The following is a 22,671-nucleotide window of genomic DNA, read 5'->3' as shown; positions in this document are numbered from 1 at the left end:
AGTCTCCTTCAGAGATCTTGGAGATCCATCTAGAGCAGGGGTGTCAAACTCAAGGCCCGTGGGCCAGATCTAAGCACCCCCACAGGCCGCATCTGGCCGACCTGGAAAGAGTGAAGGGCCATGACGTGGTGCCTCTGCCAGCAAAAACAGAGCTCAGGAGAGACACTCGCAACCTTCCCGAACATCGTTTTCATTGGCAGAGGGTTGCAGGAGGCCATCCCAGCCAAAAACGGAGCTCGGGAACCCGTTATTGCCGACAGATCTCTTGGGCCACCACAGGTGCCCCCCGACAGTGATGTCAAGCTGGCCACGCCCACCCTGGCCACACCCATCCCGGCTCCCCAAAGTCAAACACAACCCTGATGTGACTCTCAATGAAATTGCGTGTGACACCCCTGGGCTAGAGGAAAGAGCCAATAAAGGAGAAGATTGTCAGCTCAGGGTTGCAATGAAGGATCCTTTTGGTGCTCTCGCAGCTTGGTGGTTTTCTTGAAGACGTTGCATTCCGAAGTAGGTAACATCGTAAGTGCTGTTGACGATGTTACCTAGTTTGGGTAATAAAATTTCTGCAAGAAAACAAGCAAGCTCAGAGGGTCCCAAGGACCCCTCGTTTCCTTCTCTGTTGCAATGGGGGAGGGAGAGGGAGAAAGACCATTGTAAAATGCAGCTGACAGAAAGGCAAAGTAAGGAGGTAATAAAAGTAACATTTTAGTCTTTTTTCCTCTCCCTCCTTGCAATAGATAAGGAACCAAGAGGTCTTCGGAGCTTCTCTGAGCTTAGTTGTTTTTTTTGCAGGCGTTTCACTACCCAAACTAGGTAGCAGTGGTGATGTTACCTAGTTGGGGTAATGGAACATCTTGTCGTGTCCCACTCCTCCGCTGACGGCCGGGTCAGGGAAATCCGAATCAGGCGTGCCTCTGCAGCTCTGCCAAAGTCCTAGCAAAGTCCTCAGGGCAGGCAGGAGACCAGAAAGTGACTTCAGCAAGATATGTTTAGACTTTGCCTGACTCAGAGAATGCCAGAAAGCAGGTCCTTTATATAGGCCATGGGGTGTGGCTCCATGACTCAGCACTTATCCAGGCCTGCCCCTCCCTTCCTTCTGTTGCCTCCGTCTATCAAGTCTTCTGACGCGAGGGTCACTCCAGTCTGCAGCTGTTGGCAATTGACCTCCCTCAGGCTCACATGCTGTGGAGGAGGGGGAGGGGTCTAGTTGCTCCGTTTGCCTGGGCATGGAGCCAGAGCTGGGGGCTGGAGATACTTCCTCCTCTTCAGCCTGTCTGGGCATGGAGCCAGAGCTGGGGCTGGGAGGCATACTAGGACATTCCTCCATGTTCGGAAGCAGATAAGAAGGCCCCGGCTGTGGTGAGATCGGACGAGACACAACACATCTGCAAGGAAACCACCAAGCTCAGAGAAGCACCAAGGAGCCCTCAGAGGGAGAAGCTTCAAAAGGGGCAAAATATAGGCCAGGGGTCAGCAACCTGCGGCTCTGGAGCCACATGTGGCTGTTTCATCTGTCTGCTGCGGCTCCCTGTCACTCAAAACATGTTTCAACCTCCAATGTGTGATGCCTGCTGGCATGTGATTTATTGAGCTTTTCGACTCCTAGTAGGCCAATCATGGATAAATCCGAGAAAAGAAAACTTTCAGAAGAAAACAATGTTTAATTCAACTACAGAAGCTAGTTCTGTGGCCTCTCAGGAAATAGTCAGGCACTAGGAAGGGTTTTGTGGCTCCCGGTGTTTTCTTTTCTGTGGGAAACGGGTCTAAATGGCTCTTTGAGTGTTTAAGGTTGCCGACCCGTGATATAGGCCCTCCTGTAGCTTTTTTTACTACATATTCTAGGTCTTAACAAGTTGGTAAAAGTTTATGGGGGAAACAGCATGTTGAATAATTCGTCAAGAATTTTACAAGATTGCATTGATTAAATCAGCACTGCGGCTATATTTCTGGCCTTCTGTATCTTCTCTCATCTCCGAGTGACAGAACCTGCTCCATAAACTTTGGATTAAAATAAAAAGTCTAGACAGAACTATGAAATTAGAAAGGATTCCAAAACAACGTTTTTATCCAGACATTAAAACAAGGTGCTGTCAAAAGCCTGGGACAAATAATGTGCCATCCATCTATGATGCTTGTGGCAAAGATGTCCTACAATGATGAGGCTGGAGAATAACCTCCAAGGTCTCTTCCATTTCTATGTAAAAGTTCTATTCTATGTCAGAGCTATACCTGGAAAATGGTTGCAACTTGAATGCAGTTTGCTTCTGGGGTTGGTCACCGCAGCTTTAGCATGCGTGTGAAGGGTTTGGGTCACAGTACATAAAATTATCTACCACAATGTCCTACCTGTCAATGAGTATTTCAGCTTCAACCACAACAATACACGAGCAAATAATAGATACAAACTCAAGGTAAACTGCTCCAAACTCAATTGCAGAAAATATGACTTCAGTAACAGAGTGGTCAATGCCTGGAATGCACTACCTAACTGTAGTTTCTTCCCCAAACCCCCAAAACTTACGCAGGTGCTCTTACGCACGCCCCTTACAGACCTCTTAGGAATGAGGTGAGGTCAACAGTAGACAGTTTAAGCTTAAACTGTCTACTGTTGACCTCACCTCATTCCTAAGAGGTCTGTAAGGGCGTCTTGTGAGCACTCGTCTCACCATCCCTGTCCTAATATTCCTTTTTTACTTACTCTTTTCATGTATCCAAATTATGTTTATACTTTTACCTGTTATCTTATATATGATTAACAAATAAAAAATAAATTGGGGAAAGGCCATTGTCGTTTCTTTTGAGAAACAGGGTGCAGCAACAACCCAGGAGGCCAAAATACCTGCAAACAGCGACTTCTATCTCATTTCAGTCTGTTTAATTCCCTTGCACTCCCAAATAGTCCAATATTTTGCATGGTGTTGCTAACCAAAGGGGAACAGCTTGCTGGGTGTGTCTGGCAGGGAAAATATCCTGTTTCCTGGGGTTTGTCTTTGCATTTGCATAAGACTTTGTGTTGATTTGCTTCTCCCCATCAGGAGCAGTACAAACGTGAGCAAGAGAGGCTTAAGGAAGAGTGGCTGAAAGCCCAGCAGGAGGCGGAAAAGGACATCTCCAGCTACTTAAAGGAGGTCAGTTCTCAGCCTTTTTGTGGTTTGACCTCTCTGGCAGAAATTTGCTCTTGAGCTTGTCAAGGCTGTTTCTAAAGCAATAACATCTGGAAGGCAGAAGCTCAGGCCGTTCTTGTGGCTTTGTGGAGAAAAAGCTGAATATAGAGAAAACATAAACCTCAACAACAACAACAAAAACTCTGCAGGGTGTTTTGGTCTACCTGGACATAAACCCATCAAGAAAACTCTTTGCCTTTCCTTAGGTGTGAATAAAAAAAAATCGCAAATGAACTGCCAAAGTCTAGGAATTGTTCTCAGGCCCCGCAGAGTTGAAAATTAAAATTAGGAGACCTTCTGTTCTAACAATGATAACAGTGTTCCAATATTTGAGGGGGTGCCACAAAGAAGAGCGGATCAGCCTTTTCTCCAAAGGGCCTGAAGACACGAGAAGAAGCAATGGGTGGAAACTAATCAAAGGGAGAACCAACTTAGAACTAAGGAGAAATTTTGTTATGAGCTCTCAAACCTCAAAAATACACTTTTCCCAAAAGGTTCCCACAATTTTGGTCACTATTGTAAGTGTGAAAAATGACCCTAACTCACTTTTTTCAGTGCTGTTCTAACTTCGAATGATCACTACACAAACAGTTGCAAGTTGAGGACTACCTGTATTATGGACGATTCCTCTGTTCTTAGGAGCAGAATTTGCTTGTTGATGTAGACAATCAGCTAGAGAACCGGATGGTATGAAGTGACATAAAGTCAACTCCAAAGACAGGTGGAATATCTTTTGCTTGATTGTTTTAATCCGCTGATCCAAACCTTTATTCTTACCTGGAATATCTTTCCGATGAAAGATCAAGCATGTGTACCTCAAGTCATAGCAAAACATACCTAACTTTTTCTTCTGTTCGTTCTACGAGCTTGTGGGTTGGTTTCTAAACATTTCATTACCAGGCTAGGTAACATCTTCAGTGGAGTCTGGGGAATGTCAGTGTCTGTGTTCTGTTTATTAGGCATCAGGTCAAGCGATGATCTTTTGATGAATTTTGTGATGGGTCAGGTGTGAGTCATCAGTGAGAGTCTTGTGATGGGTGTTGTGATGGGGAAGGTACATCAAATGAGGGCCATTGGGAGGTGAAGTGCTGGTTGGGGGGTTGTGTAGGTTGATTGAGGACCAATGCTGTCTCTGGTTGGCTGTGTGGTTGATTTAGATTCTGAGCAGTGGGTAGGCTGGTTGTAGGTCATTGTGCCCCTTGATGGAATTACTTGTGCAGTGCCACACTTTGATGAACTCACGAGCCTGGCAGGTAGTAGCGCGGTCAATGATTTTTGTGTTGTTCCAATCCAACTGGTGCTGTTTGGTGTTGGTGTGGGTAGAGAGTAAGGTTTTGGGATCGTGGCGTTTGACTGCCAGCCAGTGTTTGTAGATCCTGTTTTTTAATTAATGTGATGTTTGTCCCACATAGAATACTGACACTGACATCCCCTAAACTCCGCTGAAGATGTTACCTAGCGTAGTAATGAAATGTTTGGAAACTAACCCACAAGCTTGAAGAACAAATCTTCACCCTCATCTGACACCTGAGCTACAGATATTCACCACTATTTCTTTTCTGAGTTTAACTTCTGCAAAACTTGTATTCTTTTCTAGGAACAGACTAACCTGACATCCCCTGCTATGACCGGGAGTATACAGGAAGCCTCAACTTCCTTGTGGGAAAGAAATGGAAGTAACAGGACTGCTTATCTTAGTTCTGAAAGAAATTGGGAAGAGGAAAGCAAGCCGGAGAATCAGAGGAAAGATAGTGAGCTAGCAAAAAGCAGCTTACAACAACAAGGAGTGTTACAGGTGGAGCAAAAGAGAAAGTTACAAGAAATAGAAAACAGGAAGGAATGGAATGGACAAGACACAGTATTCTATGCAAAGGAACCAAGTTATCCAGAAGAAGTACCTCAAAAACCACAGGTGGAACCTGTCAAGGAATCAAGGCATTGGGAAGAAACATCTCAAAACCTTCTCATGGACCCAATTAAAGAACCAAACCATGGTGGGAAAACATCTCAGAATCTGCTTTTTGAACCCATCAAAGAACCAGGGTATCAGGAAGAGACATCTCAAAAGTTAGTGCTGGAACAATTCAAGGAACCAAGGCTTTGGGAAGAAGTAACTCACAAAACTCATGTAGAAATAGTCAAGGATTTAAGATACCAGGGAAAAACATCTCCAAACCTGCTGATGGAACCTATCAAGGAACCAAGGTATCAGGAAGGAGCATCTCAGGATCTGCTGATGGAACCTATCAAGGAACCAAGGTATCGGGAAGAAGCATCTCGGGATCTGCTGATGGAACCTATCAAGGAACCAAGGAATTGGGAAGAAACATCTAAGGACCTGCTGATAGAACCTATCAAGGAACCAAGGTATCATGATGAAGCATCTCAAAAGCTGTTAGTGGAACCTATCAAGGAACCAAGATATTGGGAAGAAGCATCTCAAAAGCTGTTAGTAGAACCTATCAAGGAACCAAGATATCGGGAAGAAGCACCTCAGGACCTGCTGATGGAACCTATCAAAGAACCAAGGTATCATGATGAAGCATCTCAAAAGCTGTTAGTAGAACCTATCAAGGAACCAAGGTATCGGGAAGAAGCACCTCGGGACCTGCTAATGGAACCAATCAAGGAACCAAGGTATTGGGAAGAAACATCTAAGGACCTGCTGATGGAACCAATCAAGGAACCAAGATACCAGGAAGAAGCATCTCAAAAGCTGTTAGTGGAACCTATCAAGGAACCAAGGTATCGTGAACAAGCATCTCAAAAGCTGCTGGTGGAACCAGTCAAGGAGGTTTCAATGCAAAGATTTCAGTATCAAAGGTTTGCATTATTCTATTCTATAATCTTAGATTTAAGGTTTAGGGGAAAAAATATGGAAATTCTATAAAAACTGGATTATTAATATATGATGTGACACAAAAACATAGTACTTTATGAACTAGTGTCCAAAATGGGCCTGGGTCTGTGGGGAGACTTGTGCCATCTTCTCTTAGCTCCCAGACAGTAAATAGATGTGATTTCCCTCCCTAGTTCCCAGTATTTCTGATGGAAGCTTTGTCCCAGTATGCAGTGTGAGTATTTGCCCTCTCTGCTTAGTAAAATTGAGGAAAGGGCTTGCCGGGGTGCCCGCATCCAGAAAGTGTTCCTCAGACTCCTTAAGACAGGGGTCTTCAATCTTAGCAACTTTAAGCCTGGAGGACTTCAACTCCCAGAATTCCCCAGCCAGCTTTGCTGGCTTTGCTGGCTGGGGTATTCTGGGAGTTGAAGTCCTCCAGGCTTAAAGTTGCCAAGGTTGGAGACCCCTGCCTTAAGAAGTTAATTGAATCCCCTAAAACCATGGTGTGATGAGAAATGGGTTGCTATGGACCATTTTTCTTCACAGACTTCCATCCATAGCTATCTTTGGTGCTGCTTTGGAGCATTTGGTTCTTTGATGCCTATATATTTTGATGCTGCTTTGTTATCTTATTCAAAAGCCTTCACACCAATTATGTTCCATGAACTTCTCAGATAATCTCAACAATCTCTACAGGTCACAGTCTTACTACTAAATATAGCTTGCCAGTAAAACACTAGTTGCCATGATCTAGCAGCTATGTTGGCCAGAGGCCTGATGGTAAAAATTGACATGGGAAGTTCAAGTCAATCATTTGCTATATTGTAGTGTACAGATCCATATTCCTAATTCAGATGCTTGTCGAAGACTAATTATGGAACTTGTGATCCAGAGAATTAAGCACATTTTTTAGCTAGATGATCAAACATGAGGGCCACTCCTAGCCTAGGCAATGTCTGTCCTTTGGTGATTGCACAGAGGACGGGTCCCATCAACCAAGGAAAGTCAGCTGGCAGGAACCAGGGGATACACCTTGTTTGTCATAGCCCCTGTCCTTAGAACATTCTCTCTTCAGAGATTAGGATGGCCCCAACATCCTTGAAGACCTATGTGTCTGGTCCTGAAGACTCTAGTATGTGAAGTGCTCAGGGGTGAAATCTAAAAATTTTCCCTACCGGTTCTGTGGGCGTGGCTTGGTGGGCATGGCAGGGGAAGGATACTGCAAAATCTCCATTCCCACCCCACTCTGGGGCCAGCCAGAGGTGGCATTTGCCGGTTTTTCCAAACTACTCAAAATTTCCACTACCGGTTCTCCAGAACCTGTCAGAACCTGCTGGATTTCACCCCTGGAAGGGCCCAATTTCCTGGTTATCTATGGTTATGATTTTATAATTGTTCACAACCCATTTATTGGTTTGAGATGGGCAGCCATAGAAGATGGATGGATGGATGGAAGGAAGGAGGGAAGGATGGATGGATGGAAGGAAGGAAGGATGGATGGATGGATGGATCATAGGAAGGAAGAAGGATGGATGGATGGATGGATGGATGGATGGATGGATGGATGGAAGGATGGATGGATGGATGGATGGATCGTAGGAAGGAAGGAAGGAAGGAAGGATGGATGGATGGATGGATGGATGGATGGATGGAAGGATGGATGGATGGATGGAAGAAGGAAGGAAGGAGGGAAGGATGGATAGATGGATGGAAGGAAGGAAGGATGGTCAGAAGCACTTGGACTTTACCCTAGCTAACTCTTGTTTATGGTCTCTTTATTCCAGACATTATGAATCACCAAGACTCTCCAACGAGCAAGGAAAGCACTTCAATGTCGACAGGTAAAAATTAGTGAGTTTTTACTAATGGTTCTGTTTGGAATTTCAGAAGGAAATGGTGCTTCCTGGCCTTTCTCTTCTGGAAAGTAAATCACTTTTGAGTGATTCCGTTCTTTTTTACTTACACCATTTCCTAAATATGTCCCTACACGCTGGATTCATGGTTTGATCCAGGGCAGGAACAAACCAGGACAATCAAGTGCTGTCCAACCTTTTTGAACTTCTGTCAGTGTTATCTAGCATGGGCATCAGTATTACAGATGTGGTGTCCCCCGTGTTGGGAAGCTGCTGGAATGGCTCCCTTTCAAGGTCTTTAGGCTGGGACCTCCTGCCCACCAGGTGGCTGGTGATGAGGAATCTGGAATGAATCCATCCAAGATCTCTCTAGCAGTGGTGAAATGTAAAATTTGTTACTACCGTTTCTGTGGGCGTGGCTTGGTGATGGGGTAATGTGACTGGGCATGGTCAACTTTTTTTTTACTTTTAAAAACATTTTTTCTGCAAACATTTTTCGGCCGAAGAGGTTGTAAAAAAATGCTTTTAAAAGGCTCCTCTGATGATCCCAGCTGAGTTACCTGATCGTCAGAGGCTTTTCTTTTCTTTTAAAAGCATTTTTTTTTTGCCTTTAAAAGAAAAAAAAGCCTCTGACGATCAGAAAACTCAACTGGGATCGTCAGAGGCTTTTCTTTTCTTTTAAAAGCATTTTTAAAAGTATTTTTTAACAACCTCTTTGGCTGAAGAGGTTGTAGAAAAAATGCTTTCAAAAGGCTCCTCTGACGATTCCAGCTGAGCCACGCAATCATCAGAGGTTTTTTTTTTTTTACTTTTAAAAGCATTTTTTCGGCCAAAGAAAAAATGTTTTTAAAGGTTAAAAAAAAAACCTCTGATGATCGCGCAGCTCTGCTGGGCATGGGGGTGGGGGGCAGGGATTTTTGCTACCAGTTCTCCGAACCACCCGCCGCCATCGCTACCGGATCGAGCGATCTGGTCCAAACCAGGAGCATTTCACCCCTGCTCTGTAGTCACTTCAGTGCTGACATCTACTGCATTAATGAGGGGTGTGGCTTAGATTTGCGTGCTTCGTTTGCAGACGCTAAAGATGCAGAGATACCGTTTAATAAAAGCCAGGCCTGGACGTTCGGCAGAGAAAATGCCATTCTGGTTTCGTGCCTTAGGATGAATTTTCCTCTTGGAAAAAATATATCTTCAACATCTGCAACAGATTGGAAGTTGGCAGCCTAGATATAAAAGGCCCAGACCAAAATCTTGAGATTCTTGGAACAGGCAAAACCACATGCTAATTCTATTCTTAGGAACTCTTGAGTAATACTAAAGTTATATCTTGAAATTTCCTCTGAGAAGTCATAGTTTCTGCCGTGAAGTTATTACTTCCCATTTTACTGGTGCTTCATTGGTACGAGTGGTGAAATCTGAACCGGTTTACTACCTGTTCGCTGGCTGCGTATACGTGCTGTGTACGCACATGCGCAGTGTGCACCATGCACCAAATGTGAGGTATGTGTGCGAGCATAGGACACACCAAAAGGACGCATGGCGTAAGTAGAACAGCATGCACAGGGGGTGATCAGTTGTGGCACGTGATCTTTTTTTTTTTACTTTTAAAAGCATTTTTTTTTTGCAACCTATTCGGCCAAATAGGTTGTAAAACAATGCTTTTAAATGTAAAAAAAAAAGGCTCTGACTATCGTGCGGCTCAGCTGTGATCATCAGAACTTCTTTTTTTACCTTTTAAAAGCATTTTTTTGCAACCTATTTGGCCAAATAGGTTGTAAAGCAATGCTTTTAAAACTCCTCTGATGATCCCAGCTGAGTTACCTGATCGTCAGAGGCTTTTCTTTTCTTTTAAAAGCATTTTTTTTGCCTTTAAAAGAAAAAAAAAAGCCTCTGACGATCAGGCAACTCAAACTGGGATCGTCAGAGGCTTTTCTTTTAAAAGGATTTTTACAACCTCTTTGGCTGAAGAGGTTGTAGGAAAAAATGCTTTCAAAAGGCTCCTCTGACGATCCCAGCTGAGCCACGCAATCATTAGAGGCTTTTTTTTTTTACTTTTAAAAGCATTTTTTTGGCCGAAGAAAAAATGCTTTTAAAAGTAAAAAAAAACAACTCTGATGATCGCGCAGCTCAGCTGGGCAGGGGGGGCGGGCAGGGATTTTTGCTACCCAGTTCTCCGAACCACCTGTCGCCATCGCTACCGGATCGAGTGATCTGGTCTGAACCGGGAGCATTTCACCCCAGCTCTGTAGTCACTTCAGTGCTGACATCTACTGCATTAATGAGGGGTGTGGCTTAGATTTGCGTGCTTCATTTGCAGACACTAAAGATGCAGATATACCGTTTAATAAAAGCCAGGCCTGGACTTTCGGCAGAGAAAATGCCATTCTGGTTTCGTGCCTTAGGATGAATTTTCCTCCTGGAAAAAATATATCCTCAACATCTGCAACAGATTGGAAGTTGGCAGCCTAGATATAAAAGGCCCAGACCAAAATCTTGAGATTCTTGGAACAGGCAAAACCACATGCTAATTCTATTCTTGGGTACTCTTGAGTAATACTAAAGTTATATCTTGAAGTTTCCTCTGAGAACTCATCGTTTCTGGTGCTTTATTGGTACCAGTGGTGAAATCTGAACCGGTTTATTACCGGTTCGCTGGCTGTGTATGTGTGCTGTGTACGCACATGCGCAGTGTGTACCATGCACCAAATGTGAGGTGTGTGTGCAAGCATAGGACACACCAAAAGGACGCATGGGATAAGTAGAACAGCATGCACAGTGGGTGATCAGTTGTGGCACGTGATCTTTTTTTTATTATTTTTAAAAGCATTTTTTTTACAACCTATTCAGCCAAATAGGTTGTAAAAAAATGCTTTTAAAAGTAAAAAAGAGGCTCTGACTATCGTACGGCTCAGCTGTGATCATCAGAACCTCTTTTTTTACCTTTTAAAAGCATTTTTTTACAACCTATTCAGCCAAATAGGTTGTTAAAAATGCTTTTAAAAGTAAAAAAAAAAGGCTCTGACTATCGTGCGGCTCAGCTGTGATCATCAGAACCTCTTTTTTTAACCTTTTAAAAGCATTTTTTAAAAGAAGCAGCAAGCAGGCAACCGGGCAATTGGGTGGATATGGGCCGGGGAGGGGCAGGGATTTTTGCTACCAGTTCTCCAAACCACCTGCCACCATAGCTACCGGATCGGCTGATCCGGTCGAAACCGGGAGCATTTCACCCCTGATTGGTACCCTTAGAAATAATCCCTGAATCACCGAAGTTTTTCAGCACCCTTTGTGTGAGATGGTTATGTCTGTTTCAGGTGATATGACATCTTGTGAAGAACCTCTGTAATATAATTTCTCCATTTTTCCCCCCAGAAATAAATCCAGATCAACTACTGATTTAGACAATCCTCAGACCAGTGGTAAGTGCTTTCATGGAAAGTGGGGGAAAAACAGGCAGAAATCCAGGAAGGGTGAACCTGTAACTATAGGATGTCCTGGACTTACATCAGTTTGTTTAGTGACCGTTCAAAGTTTCAACAGTACTGAAAAAGGTGATTTACAACCATTTTTCCACACTTACAACCGTTGCAACATCCCCATGGTCATGTGATCAGAATTTGGGTGCTTGGCAATTGGTTCATATTTATAATGGTTGCAGTGACCCTGAGTCATATGATCGCCTTTGCGACTTTTAAATTCAGTGTGGAAGCCAGATTGACTTAACAACCGTGCTACTAATAGCAATAGCACAGACTTATATGCTGCTTTAAAGTGCTTTACACCCTCTCTTAGCGGTTTACAGAGTCAGCATATTTGCCCCCGACAATCTGGCTCCTCATTTCACGCACCTTGAAAGGATGGAAGGCTGAGTCAACCTTGAGCCCGGTGAGATTTGAATTGCCAAATTGCAGGCAGCCGGCAGGCAGCAGAAGTAGCCTGCAGTACTCACTCTAACCACCGCACCACTGTGGCTCACTAACTTAACAGCTGCAGTGATTAACAACTTGGGGCAAGAAAGATCGTAAAAAACTGGGGCAAAACTCACTTAACAACTGTCCTACTTAGCATCATAAATTTTGGGCTCCATTGTGGTCGTACGTTGAGGACTACCTGTAAGATATAACTTCATGTATCCATGATTATAAACGAGGGTTATGATTTTCTCTGCCCTTGGCTTAGTTCAGCATCAAAGTATATACCCGTTGTTTCAGATTAGGTCTTATTTGGTTCTTAATCCCAAATGATTAAGAACCAAATGAAGGTATTAGATCCTGAATAGATCAGAGATAATGATTCGTGTGATTTGTGGTAAATAAGAAACCGTGTAGATTTTCTATGAGTAATCACAATAACAGACTGTTAACAGAGTGCTTTGAACTTTAACTTCGCTGTTATATAACCTATTTTTTTCTTTCATATTGTATATATAAATGTATGACAGGTCAGTTGGGTTGCAGATAGATGTAGAAATTTTGAACCAGCTTTGCAAGGGGGGAAGCTATTATTGTTGCAATAGATTTGTCAGCGTTCAGCTGGGGGCATAATATGTGGTTTTGTCTTCTTCTTTTTAATTCACATTTTGTTAAAGTTATTGTCTTGGTTTGCTTTGTCAATGTTAAACCTTTTTTCCTTTTGGATTTTGTGTTTTCATCTTCTGAACAAAATAAAATAAAAATTCAAATTAGGGCTGAAGAAGAAGTTTTCTGAGCAATCCTGGAATACCACCAACTCGCTGAAAAGATCTCAGAAGGAACAGGGCTTGTCAGCTGCTGAGCTGGAAAGGCAGCAGATCCTTCAGGAAATGAAGAAAAGGACCTCTCTGCACACCGACAGCAGCTGGATCCGGCAACGCAACTCCAGCGTTCACAAAGAGCCCTTCAGTCTGACCGGCAGTAGAATGAGGAGGTAATGGTGCTGGTTGTCACTTTAAAGCCCTTCATGGCTTGGGACCAGGTTGTCTGAGGGACCGTCTCTTGCTGGTCACATCTAACCCAACCCACTAGAGCGGGGAGGCAAGGAATATTGTGGGTCCCATCCCCTAGGGAGATACACCTGGTGGGACCCAGAAGAAGGGCCTTTTCCATGGTGGCTCCCTCTCTCTGGAACATCCTCCTCCCAGAGATTAGAATGGCCCCCACTCTAATAATCTTCCGGAAGGCACTGAAGACCTGATTCTGCCAGTGCGTCTTATGCACATACTCACATATATTATGTGATACAAAGAAACAACATAGTCTAGTTCAGATGTAGACATGTATATGGCAAGAAAAACAAATCTTGCGAGTTTACCAGGCGGATGGCCTAAGGAACAAAGCCATTACAGAATCAGGTAGTCCTGCTAGAAATACTTAAAAACCTCCTCCCAGAGGGGAGCAACAGAAACAGATTGTAAAGTGGGTGTGTGGGGTCTCTAACAATGCTTTGAGCTCTAAGCACACTGCTCTTATAAGCAGTAACCTGAATAACTGGTTACTGCGAGCTTCCTATAATCTTCTCAGCTGCCCTTACCACTCTCTGTATGGACTTTCTATCTGAGGCACTGCTGCCACCGAACCAAACAGTGATGCAGCTTGTTAAAACGCTCTCAGTCATGCCTCTATAAAAAAGAGCTAGGAAGGAGCTGGTCATTTGCATTCTTTTTAGAGATTTGTTGAGGCCACTTGGAGGTTTGTCTATGTCCTTTGGGACAACCATGACCTGGATGACTGAGAATCTCCATAGACCTCACCAAAATTATTCTCCAGTTATAGTAGTATCTTTTGTGTAGAATGATCAGCTGCAGCCACTGTACATTTTTCTTCCAGAGGTGAGAGCTTAGATAATCTTGACTCTTCAAGAACAAACTCTTGGAGACCTCATTCCTGGATGAACCAGTCTGCATCTTCTACATCTTTGTCAAGCAGCCAAGAATTTGGCCAGCATATTCCTCCAGTGGTGTCCACCTCCAATCGGGCCTACATGCGCACCCCATCTTCCAGTCTTCCCTCCCCTTCCTCTGCATCTATGAAAACGTCTTCCTTGCCCCACATCCCCACATCACCTTCTGTTCCTCAAGCTCCATCGCCAACTTCTTCTCAGTCTGGGACTCAACAGCGCAACAGGTAGGAGAAGAATTTACTGAATTCTTTTTGTTTCTCCCTCGTCTTTTTGGGGGTGGGGGGTGGGGAGAAACAACCTGGCAACCCTTGAGATCATCTGTGAGTTCCTGACAGTGGTAATGGGTATGTTATACTACAAAAATAATTATACAGGTAGTTCTTGCCTTACGACTACAATCAAGTCCAAAATTCCTGTTGCTAAGCATGAGAGTTAAGTGAGTTTTGCTCTATTTTATAATTTTTCAGTTGTTAAGTGAATCACCGCAGTGACACGGTTGTTAAGTGAATTTGGCATCCCCATTGACTTTGTTGGTCAGAAGGTTGCAAAATTGATCCTGGGTCACTGCAACCATCATAAACATGTGTCAGTAGCCAAATGTCCGAATTTTGATCAAGTAACCAAAGAGATACTTCAATGGTTGTTAAGTGTGAAAACTGATCATAAGACACTTTTTTTCAGTGCTGTTGTAACTTAAACAGTCACTAAATGAATGGTTGTAAGATGAGAACTACCTGTATGTCTTTCTCTAAAGCAAATAATCGGTCTTCTTGAGACACCATCCACTGCTCTGAAATTACTGTGATTCTGGGGCTTAATACTGCTAGAGATGGTTGATTCATTGATTTTAGGGAGATTTATAAATACCATACCTTCATTTGAAACAATTGTGTGTTTTTCTCTGCTTTAGTCACTCTGCTTCTGTTTGCAGGAGAATAAGCAACATTTTTTCAGCAAGTATCTAATTACGGTGATTTAAAAGATACAGTCAGTGCCAACAGAACACCTTTGCATCTGTTTTGCTGTTCCTTTTTTCAAAATTTCTGAATCCTTTTGTTTTTAATCATTTGTGTTAGAAATTCTGTGTAAAAAAGCACCACGGATCAAACGAAGAGTACAGTCACCATGTGCTTTACTGCTTAACTGTTTTAACTCTGACCAGGAAACTCTACTTAGAACAAAAGGGCATAGAGTATATACCGTACCTCCAAACTTGTAAACACTGCCATCTACTGGCTGAATACTACTCTAGTTGTTGTGTGGAAATACATTCCAACAATGAATTCCAACAATTTGATTATATCATTTTCTCTAAACAAGAACTTACAAGTGTGCTCAAAGTTACTTGCTTATTCCTTTCCTGGCTGTTGTTGTTTTGCATACTTTGTTGGCCTTCTTTGAACCCGAGATGCCTGGGCTTCTCATTCTCCAGGAAAGAGGCAAAAGCTGCCTGATAGCCTAAAAGGGGGGAAAGGCTCCCCCATCCCAGAAGCATCTCTGTGTTACCAGATTCGGCAACTGGCAAGAGGCAGGCTGGGGTCTTCAGTCCCATTCGCTACCTTTTATAGTGCCTAACTTCAAAGGCATTTCTGTTGAGCATCACGTTGCCTAAATAAGAAACAGATGCTACAGTGTGAAAACTGTCTTCCACCTAAAAGGAACCAAGTTCAAACTGATGGGCTGTTCCCGACATTTAGCCATGTATAGGACGATTAAATGATTTAGGTTAACTGAGTTGCGTAATAGCATTATTTTATTTAAAGTTTGGAGAAGGTAACTCTTTTCTGGTGATTCATTTCCATCTCAGAGAAGAACATTTCTGCTTTTCTCCTTGCAGTCCTGGGATTTTGATTCACTGCTCCTTCTGTGGCCCTGCCTTTTCCTTGTTCGGTTGCTGATATTCTGCCATCTGCTTCTCAACCACATTCTTGTTCTATATTTAGGTCGGTGAGTGGAAAGCGAATGTGTTCCAGCTGCAGAAACACTCTGGGCAAAGGAGCGGCCATGATCATCGAATCTCTTGGCCTTTGCTATCACTTACATTGTTTTAAGGTGAGAGGGGGAACCGGTGAAAGGCAGGGGCACGTCCTGCCCGTTTGCGTGGAAGCCGATGCCCCCGTCCTAGCTTTGCTAGCCTCCCTTTATGGGTGACGTGCAAGACCCAACACAACAAAATCCGTCTGCTCATGGGAAACCTTCCACGTTCAATAGTGGCTAGACTCTCTGACCTGCTTTTATTTTTCGGACAAATGAGAGTGAAGCTTCTCCGATGGAGAACACATTAAAATAAAGCAGAACAGGCAATAAGGGTTTTTCCCTCTTGTGTCTCGGGCTTCCTTCTGTATCCACTTCCTCGCACACATTGCTCACGGGTGAGTGCCATCACAGCAGGGAAAGGACACCGCTGCCGCTGCATAAAAGCAACCAACTCTTGCACAGATCTTCCTCTGCGCTTAGCTATAAATGCATCCCCAAAATACTGAATTGCTAATATGCATTGCAAGCCATCCCGAATGGTCTTTGCAAGACGTTGGAAAGCCATTAAATGTATGCAGGGAGTCCTCCTATTATGACTCGGTTGTTCAGTGACTGAAGTGACGGTGGACCTCCCAGGACTGCTCATGAAACCAAATTCAAAGTTCTGAGGATCACATTCTGTGCATTCACTTACCAGCCAGTATTTAGGGCTGTTTGCAGCGTCCCACCATCACGGTCTTAACGATCTTACATTTTTCACCGATAAAAGGCATTTACTTCTGCTTAATGGCAAAAAAGCAAAACAAAACCTCACCCATTGCAGCTTGGATGTTTGCTTTATGCAGCTTGGATGTCTGCTTCACTATGGCTCATAAGAGGACTACCTGTATATTAGAATAGCAATAGCAATAGGAATGGAATGGAATGGAAATAGAAAGAATAGAAATAGAAAGAACAGAATAGAATAGAATAGAATAGAATAGAATAGAATAGAATAGAATAGAATAGAATAGAATAGAATAGAATAGAATAGAGCTTGGAGGTTGAGCCTCCTGCTCAAGCAGCAGAATCTATACTATTTCAGACAAGTGACTGTCTAGACTCTTCTTTTTTTTTTAAGTTTTATTTTTACAATCATATCAAATAATTCATCCAATGTACAGTTATATACAATTAGTCGGGCTTGCCCAGTCACCACCCCCCTTTTTAACACTCTTCCCTCTTCTACCTTCTTTTACTTTCCAAACCTTCCTCTCCTTCTCTTATCTACATCCTCTCCTCCCTCCATCCTCCACCTTCCTTCTCCCTCTTCTACCCCTCTTCCTTCCTCTTCTCCTCTTTCCTACCTCCTACTCTCTCTTTTCTCTCTCCCCACCGTTCTAAAATGGTAACTGGGCAGACCCGACCCTACATTAATTATATTTATACATCTTCAATAATCCTGTACATTAACCATCACTCCATCTCTACCTCAAACCCCCCACCCCCACCCCCACCCCCACCCCCACCCCGACTTCCCAGAACAAGATAAGAGGACTACCTGTATATTAGAATAGCAATAGCAATAGGAATGGAATGGAATGGAAATAGAAAGAATAGGAATAGAAATAGAAATAGAAATAGAAATAGAATAGAATAGAACAGAACAGAACAGAACAGAACAGGAGCTTGGAGGTTCAGCCTCCTGCTCAAGCAGCAGAATCTATACTATTTCAGACAAGTGACTGTCTAGACTCTTAAAAACATCCAGTGATGGAGTGACCACGATTACTGAGGCAAGCTGTTCTACTGGTTAATTGTCCTCACTGTTAGGAAGTTTCTCCTTAATTCCAGGATCCTTCTCTCCTTCGTTAGTTTCCATCCATTGTTTCTTGTCCTGCCTTCTGGTGCTTTGAAGAATAATTTGACCCCTTCTTCTCTGTGGCAGCTCCTCAAATACTGCATCACTGCTATCGTGTCACCCCTAATTCTTCTTTTCTTTAGATTGGCCAGACTAGTTTTTTAGATTAGACTAGACTAGACTATTAAATGCAATACTATCTTAGTTACATAGTATAATACTTTTTAGCCAATGAGCTGCATTGAGTTGAGGCCAACCCAACTGCCGGGGGGGGGGGCATTTGGTCACGGTTGTCACCTCACCATTCCTTGATGCATTTGAAATAGGCACATTTACAATGAAGCGAAGGGCATCAGGAACTCATTTAGGAAAGCTAGCTGAACTGAAACGCAAAAAATCTGCACGGGAGTCTTCCAAAGAAACAGCTTGGTGCCAAAACCGTTGCTTTCTCCATGTGCCATACGTTCAATTCTGTTTCAGAAATCAGATGCTTTGCTTGGTTAGACAGTTAGCTATCGAAGAGGAAAAGCTGGCCTGCTCTGAACTAAGGGGTTATTTTTCCATTAAGAGCTGTGGTGGTACAGAATGCAGTATTGCAGGCTAACTCTGCTTATATTGCCAGTTTGATCCTGACCGGCTCATGATTAACTCAACCTTCCATCTTTCTGAGGTTCGTAAAATGAGGACTGAGATTGTCACCTCACCATTCCTTGATGCATTTGAAATAGGCACATTTACAATGAAGCGAAGGGCATCAGGAACTCATTTAGGAAAGCTAGCTGAACTGAAACGCAAAAAATCTGCACGGGAGTCTTCCAAAGAAACAGCTTGGTGCCAAAACCGTTGCTTTCTCCATGTGCCATACGTTCAATTCTGTTTCAGAAAGCAAGACGTGACTCATTCTGCGGATCTCCATTTCTGTGTAGCTTTTTAAGTCTGGTTTATTTCTCCCGCTCCACGATTCCTTCGCATAGGAGGATATTCACCCTCCCTGTTCCTCTTGCTCTCAAACTCCCTGGCTCGCCTTCCGATCCTCACGGTGACCGGGTCTAATTGTCCGATTTCTCTGCACAGTGTGTTGCTTGCGAGGGGGACCTCGGAGGATCACAAGCTGGAGCAGAAGTCCGTATCCGGAACAGCGAACTCTTCTGCAACAGCTGCTATCTCAGATTTAAAAGTAAGATGCTCCTTCTCTAACCAGTCACAATTACAGGCTCCCTGATCCTGAAAGGGGTTTTTTTTTAGTTGTTTTTTTGTTTCAGAAATCAGATGCTTTGCTTGGTTAGACAGTTAGCTATCGAAGAGGGAAAAGCTGGCCTGCTCTGAACTAAGGGGTTATTTTTCCATTAAGAGCTGTGGTGGTACAGAATGCAGTATTGCAGGCTAACTCTGCTTATATTGCCAGTTTGATCCTGACCGGCTCATGATTAACTCAACCTTCCATCTTTCTGAGGTTCGTAAAATGAGGACTGAGATTGTTGGGGCCAATGTGCTGACATTTGTTTCCTGTATGATTTTTTAAAATTGATTTTTCAAAATATAAAATATAAAGAAAAAAAAAACTAAGAAGAGGGGGAGGGAAGAGAAAAAAAATGTAGTGTAAAAGGAGAAAAGGAAAGAAAAAGGCACCAACTGCCAACTTTCTTTAGCACAGTAGAAGATAACAATATTACAACAGCAACTTTGTTCTTTTACACAACAATATGTACAAACAATAAGCCTATTTAGTTAACAAAAACAAAAAGTTTCATATATATTTTTCATCGCAAGCACAACATTCGAAAGCAATTTCACAATAGAAACAAAATTAGATATATTATCTTCTTTCAATAACAGAACAATGTGGTGACACTAAGCTGCTCAGAGTGTGCTATAAAGAACTATGAAGTGGAATATAAGTCTTAAGTGCTATTATAAATGGGAAAGAAGTGTAGTATAAACAGTGCAATAAAATAATGGTATGTAGCAGAAAGCCGAATAAGTTGATGTGAGATTTTCATGACTTCAAAGCATTGGTGGAATTCAAATTTTTTTAGTACTGGTTCTGTGGGTATGGCTTGGTGGGTGCAGTGTGGTTTGGTGGGCGTGGCTTGGTGGGCATGGCAAGGGAAGGATACTGTAAAAGCTCCATTCCCACCCCACTCCAGGGAAAGGATATTGCAAAATCTCCATTCCCACCCTACTCTGAGGCCAGCCAGAGGTGGTGTTTGCCGGTTCTCCAAACTGCACAAAACTTCCTCTGCCGGTTCTCTAGAACCTGCTGAATAGCATCCCTGCTTCAAAGGCATTGCAGCTTATATCCAAGAGCCAATTGTGCACCAACTAAGGGAGTAAATGGCCTTTTAAGTCCCTCTAATTGAAAGGGAAAAGAAATAACATGCCTTTTTTAGTTGTTTACATTTCATTTGATGCACCACAAAACAAAAATTAAAAATAGCCCGCTTTGTGTTAAGCGAGGACTAAGTCGTAAAGTGTACAGTACGTGGGGAAACTTGATTCTGAATTGTAATCATTTAATTTTGTAAACAAGCCTTTTATTTAAAATAATAATAATAATGTTATTTTAAGCCTTTTAAATCTGAATTTCCTCCGTGCTGAGCAATTTGTCTCTTTTTCTTTCTGATGTCGATAGCTGGACACACAACCGCCATGTGATCCGAACCTATGAAGAGGAAGCCTCTGCAACAGACGGAGAAGGAAATGGCTGCTTCAAATCTATAAATATTCGGAGTGGGGTGTGTTTTGTAGGACCAAAAGTTTGCCTGGTCTAGATCATGTAGAAGATGCACTGCATCCTTCATAAAAAAAACAACCACTTCCCCTATTTTGAAGTATTTATGAGAAAGTCATCGTATTCTAGAGAGCTGTGCAGAACTTTTGTGAGAATTACATTTGAAGACACGCAGAGGTGGTTGCAGTCTTTATCTCAAGTTAAGCTACGCTTAAGTAATATTGCCCTTTCAAAACTGTCCACTTCACTTTATTCAATATCCCTTTGTGCTTTAACGGTGAAATCCAGCTGGGGAAATTGTGAAAGATTCTTTATCGTCCCGTGTTTGAAAAATGTAACTCTCCGTGCACCTCATAAACAGGTTGATATAACTGAAGAATTTTTTTTCCTTCTGTTTTCTTTTGTATTTGTAAATAAAGTTGCTGATGCTGCACTTAGACACGGTGGTCGAAACGCCTTTGTTATGTCTCAAAAAATTGTGTGGAAAGAAGTTGTAACTTGAGAGGTTCTTTGGGTAAGGCATTTCCAAGTTAAGAGCCCAACTGCATGGGTCACGCATTCCTTCTTAATTAGACATTGCAGAAATGAAATCAAGATCGCGAAACTTTAAATTCTAGATTTAGAAAGTACATCGAAAATAAACTTAATGGGATTTAGGTAAGAAGTTTGACAAACTTCTGCATCTGTTTAGAACAGGGGTGTTAAACTCAAGGCCCGTGAACTGGATCTGGCCCGCAGGGTGCTCCGATCTGGCCTGTGGGCCACCCTGGAAACAGCGAAGGAGCTGCCCGTTGTGCCTCTGCCAGTGAAAATGGAGCTCAGGAGGGCAGCCCTCCTGACCTCCATTTTCACTGGCAGAGGGTTGCAGGAGGCCATCGCAGCCAGAAACGACATTCGCAAAGGCCATACACGGCCCTCCCGAGCTCTGTTTTCTCTAGCACAATGGTTCTCATCCTTTATAGTGCTGCGACCCCCTTTAATACAATTCCCCACGATGTGGCGACCCCTTTAATACAATTCCCCACGATGTGGCGACTCCAACCGTAAAATTATTTTTGTTTTGAATTTATCGCGCCTGAAGCCGTATTGGCTAGCGATCTGAACTGCTTGCGATTGCCTTGAGGACGGAGGCATTTAAGTGGAGACTCCTCCCCTATTAAGTTTATTGCACCTGAAGCCAGATTAGGCTAGCGATTGGGAGTAATTGGAGCTGGCTTGAGAGGGAGACATCAGAGCAAAGATTTCTCTCTTTTTTAATTCATCGCGCCTGAAGCCGAATTCGGCTAGCGATTTGAAGAGCCTGCAGCTGGCTTGTGGAGTCAACCATTGGAGCGCGATTCTTCAACTCGCAATTATACTTCCCATATTTCCGATGGTCTTAGGCGACCCCTGGCAAATCGTCATTCGACCCCCAACGGGGTTGCAACCCACAGGTTGAGAACCGCTGCTCTAGCAGATGGTTGCAGGAGGCTGTCACAGCCAGAAATGAAACTCGAGGGCCAGTTTTCACTGGCAGATGCTCAGACCAATGCAGCCCCCCCATGTGTGATGTCAAGCTGGCCACATCCACCATGGCCATGCCCACCCTGGCCACCCGAGGTCAAACACAACCCTGATGCGACCCTCATTGAAATCAAGTTTGACAACCCTGGTCTAGAACATTCAAAATAAAAGCCAAATACTAAGAGAATGAAATGCCCTTTATTAGCTGGCCGAAGATGAACTAGGCCGCAAAGAGTGTCCTGATTCACATCTAAAAATAAGACCATATTGGTTCATGTAACAAAAAGATAAGAACAAGCCACATTTTGGCTTAGTGAATTGTGTGAGTGCAGCTTCTCTCTGATATAACAAATAGTCAAGCCAGGGGTGAAATGTAAAATTTATTACTACCGGTTCTCTGGGCGTGGCTTGGTGTGTGTGTGGGGTAATGTGACTGGGTGGGCATGGCCAACTTTTTTTTTTTAACTTTTAAAAACATTTTTTCTACAACCTCTTTGGCCGAAGAGGTTGTAAAAAAAATGCTTTTAAAAGCCTGTGATGATCAGGCAACTCAGCTGGAATCGCCAGAGGGAAAAAAAAGCTTTTAAAGGGTTCTGATGATCCCAACTGAGTTGCCTGATCGCCTGAACCTTTTAAAAGCATTTTTTTTACAACCGGTTCTCCAAACCACCCGCCGCCATCGCTACCGGATCAGGTGATCTGGTCCAAACCGGGAGCATTTCACTCCTGAGTCAAGCTCCTTGTTTTGAAGGCACCCCCCTCCCCTTAATCGAACACATCCGTTATGGCCACGATGACCAGATGATGAGCAATCCACACCGCTGTCATTTATAATGATAAACCTTCGGATGTGTGGCTGTATTGAATTAAAAAAAAATAACTAGAAA

At 43.2% G+C, this 22,671-nt stretch overlaps 1 protein-coding gene across 5 annotated transcripts in view; it reads left to right on the top strand.

The window, feature by feature from the left end:
* The window catches only part of LMO7 (LIM domain 7), a 193,121-nt gene extending 172,401 nt beyond the window's left edge, over positions 1 to 20,720 (top strand). For all 5 annotated transcript variants that reach the window (XM_058186709.1, XM_058186707.1, XM_058186708.1 and 2 more), the window contains 9 exons: positions 3,039 to 3,131; positions 4,765 to 5,990; positions 7,791 to 7,847; positions 11,229 to 11,275; positions 12,542 to 12,761; positions 13,661 to 13,957; positions 15,677 to 15,785; positions 18,625 to 18,727; positions 20,183 to 20,720. In XM_058186709.1, coding sequence (XP_058042692.1) covers positions 3,039 to 3,131; positions 4,765 to 5,990; positions 7,791 to 7,847; positions 11,229 to 11,275; positions 12,542 to 12,761; positions 13,661 to 13,957; positions 15,677 to 15,785; positions 18,625 to 18,727; positions 20,183 to 20,205 — 2,175 coding nt within the window. In that variant the 3' untranslated portion in view covers positions 20,206 to 20,720. The remainder of the gene's footprint in view (positions 1 to 3,038; positions 3,132 to 4,764; positions 5,991 to 7,790; positions 7,848 to 11,228; positions 11,276 to 12,541; positions 12,762 to 13,660; positions 13,958 to 15,676; positions 15,786 to 18,624; positions 18,728 to 20,182) is intronic.
* The last annotated feature ends 1,951 nt before the right edge of the window (positions 20,721 to 22,671 follow it).

The sequence above is a fragment of the Ahaetulla prasina genome, chromosome 5 (genome assembly GCF_028640845.1).
Source record: "Ahaetulla prasina isolate Xishuangbanna chromosome 5, ASM2864084v1, whole genome shotgun sequence".
In the NCBI taxonomy this organism is placed as follows: Eukaryota; Metazoa; Chordata; class Lepidosauria; order Squamata; family Colubridae; genus Ahaetulla; species Ahaetulla prasina.
The sequence above is the reverse complement of the archived record's forward strand: the minus strand, read 5'-3'. Positions and strand labels throughout refer to the sequence as shown.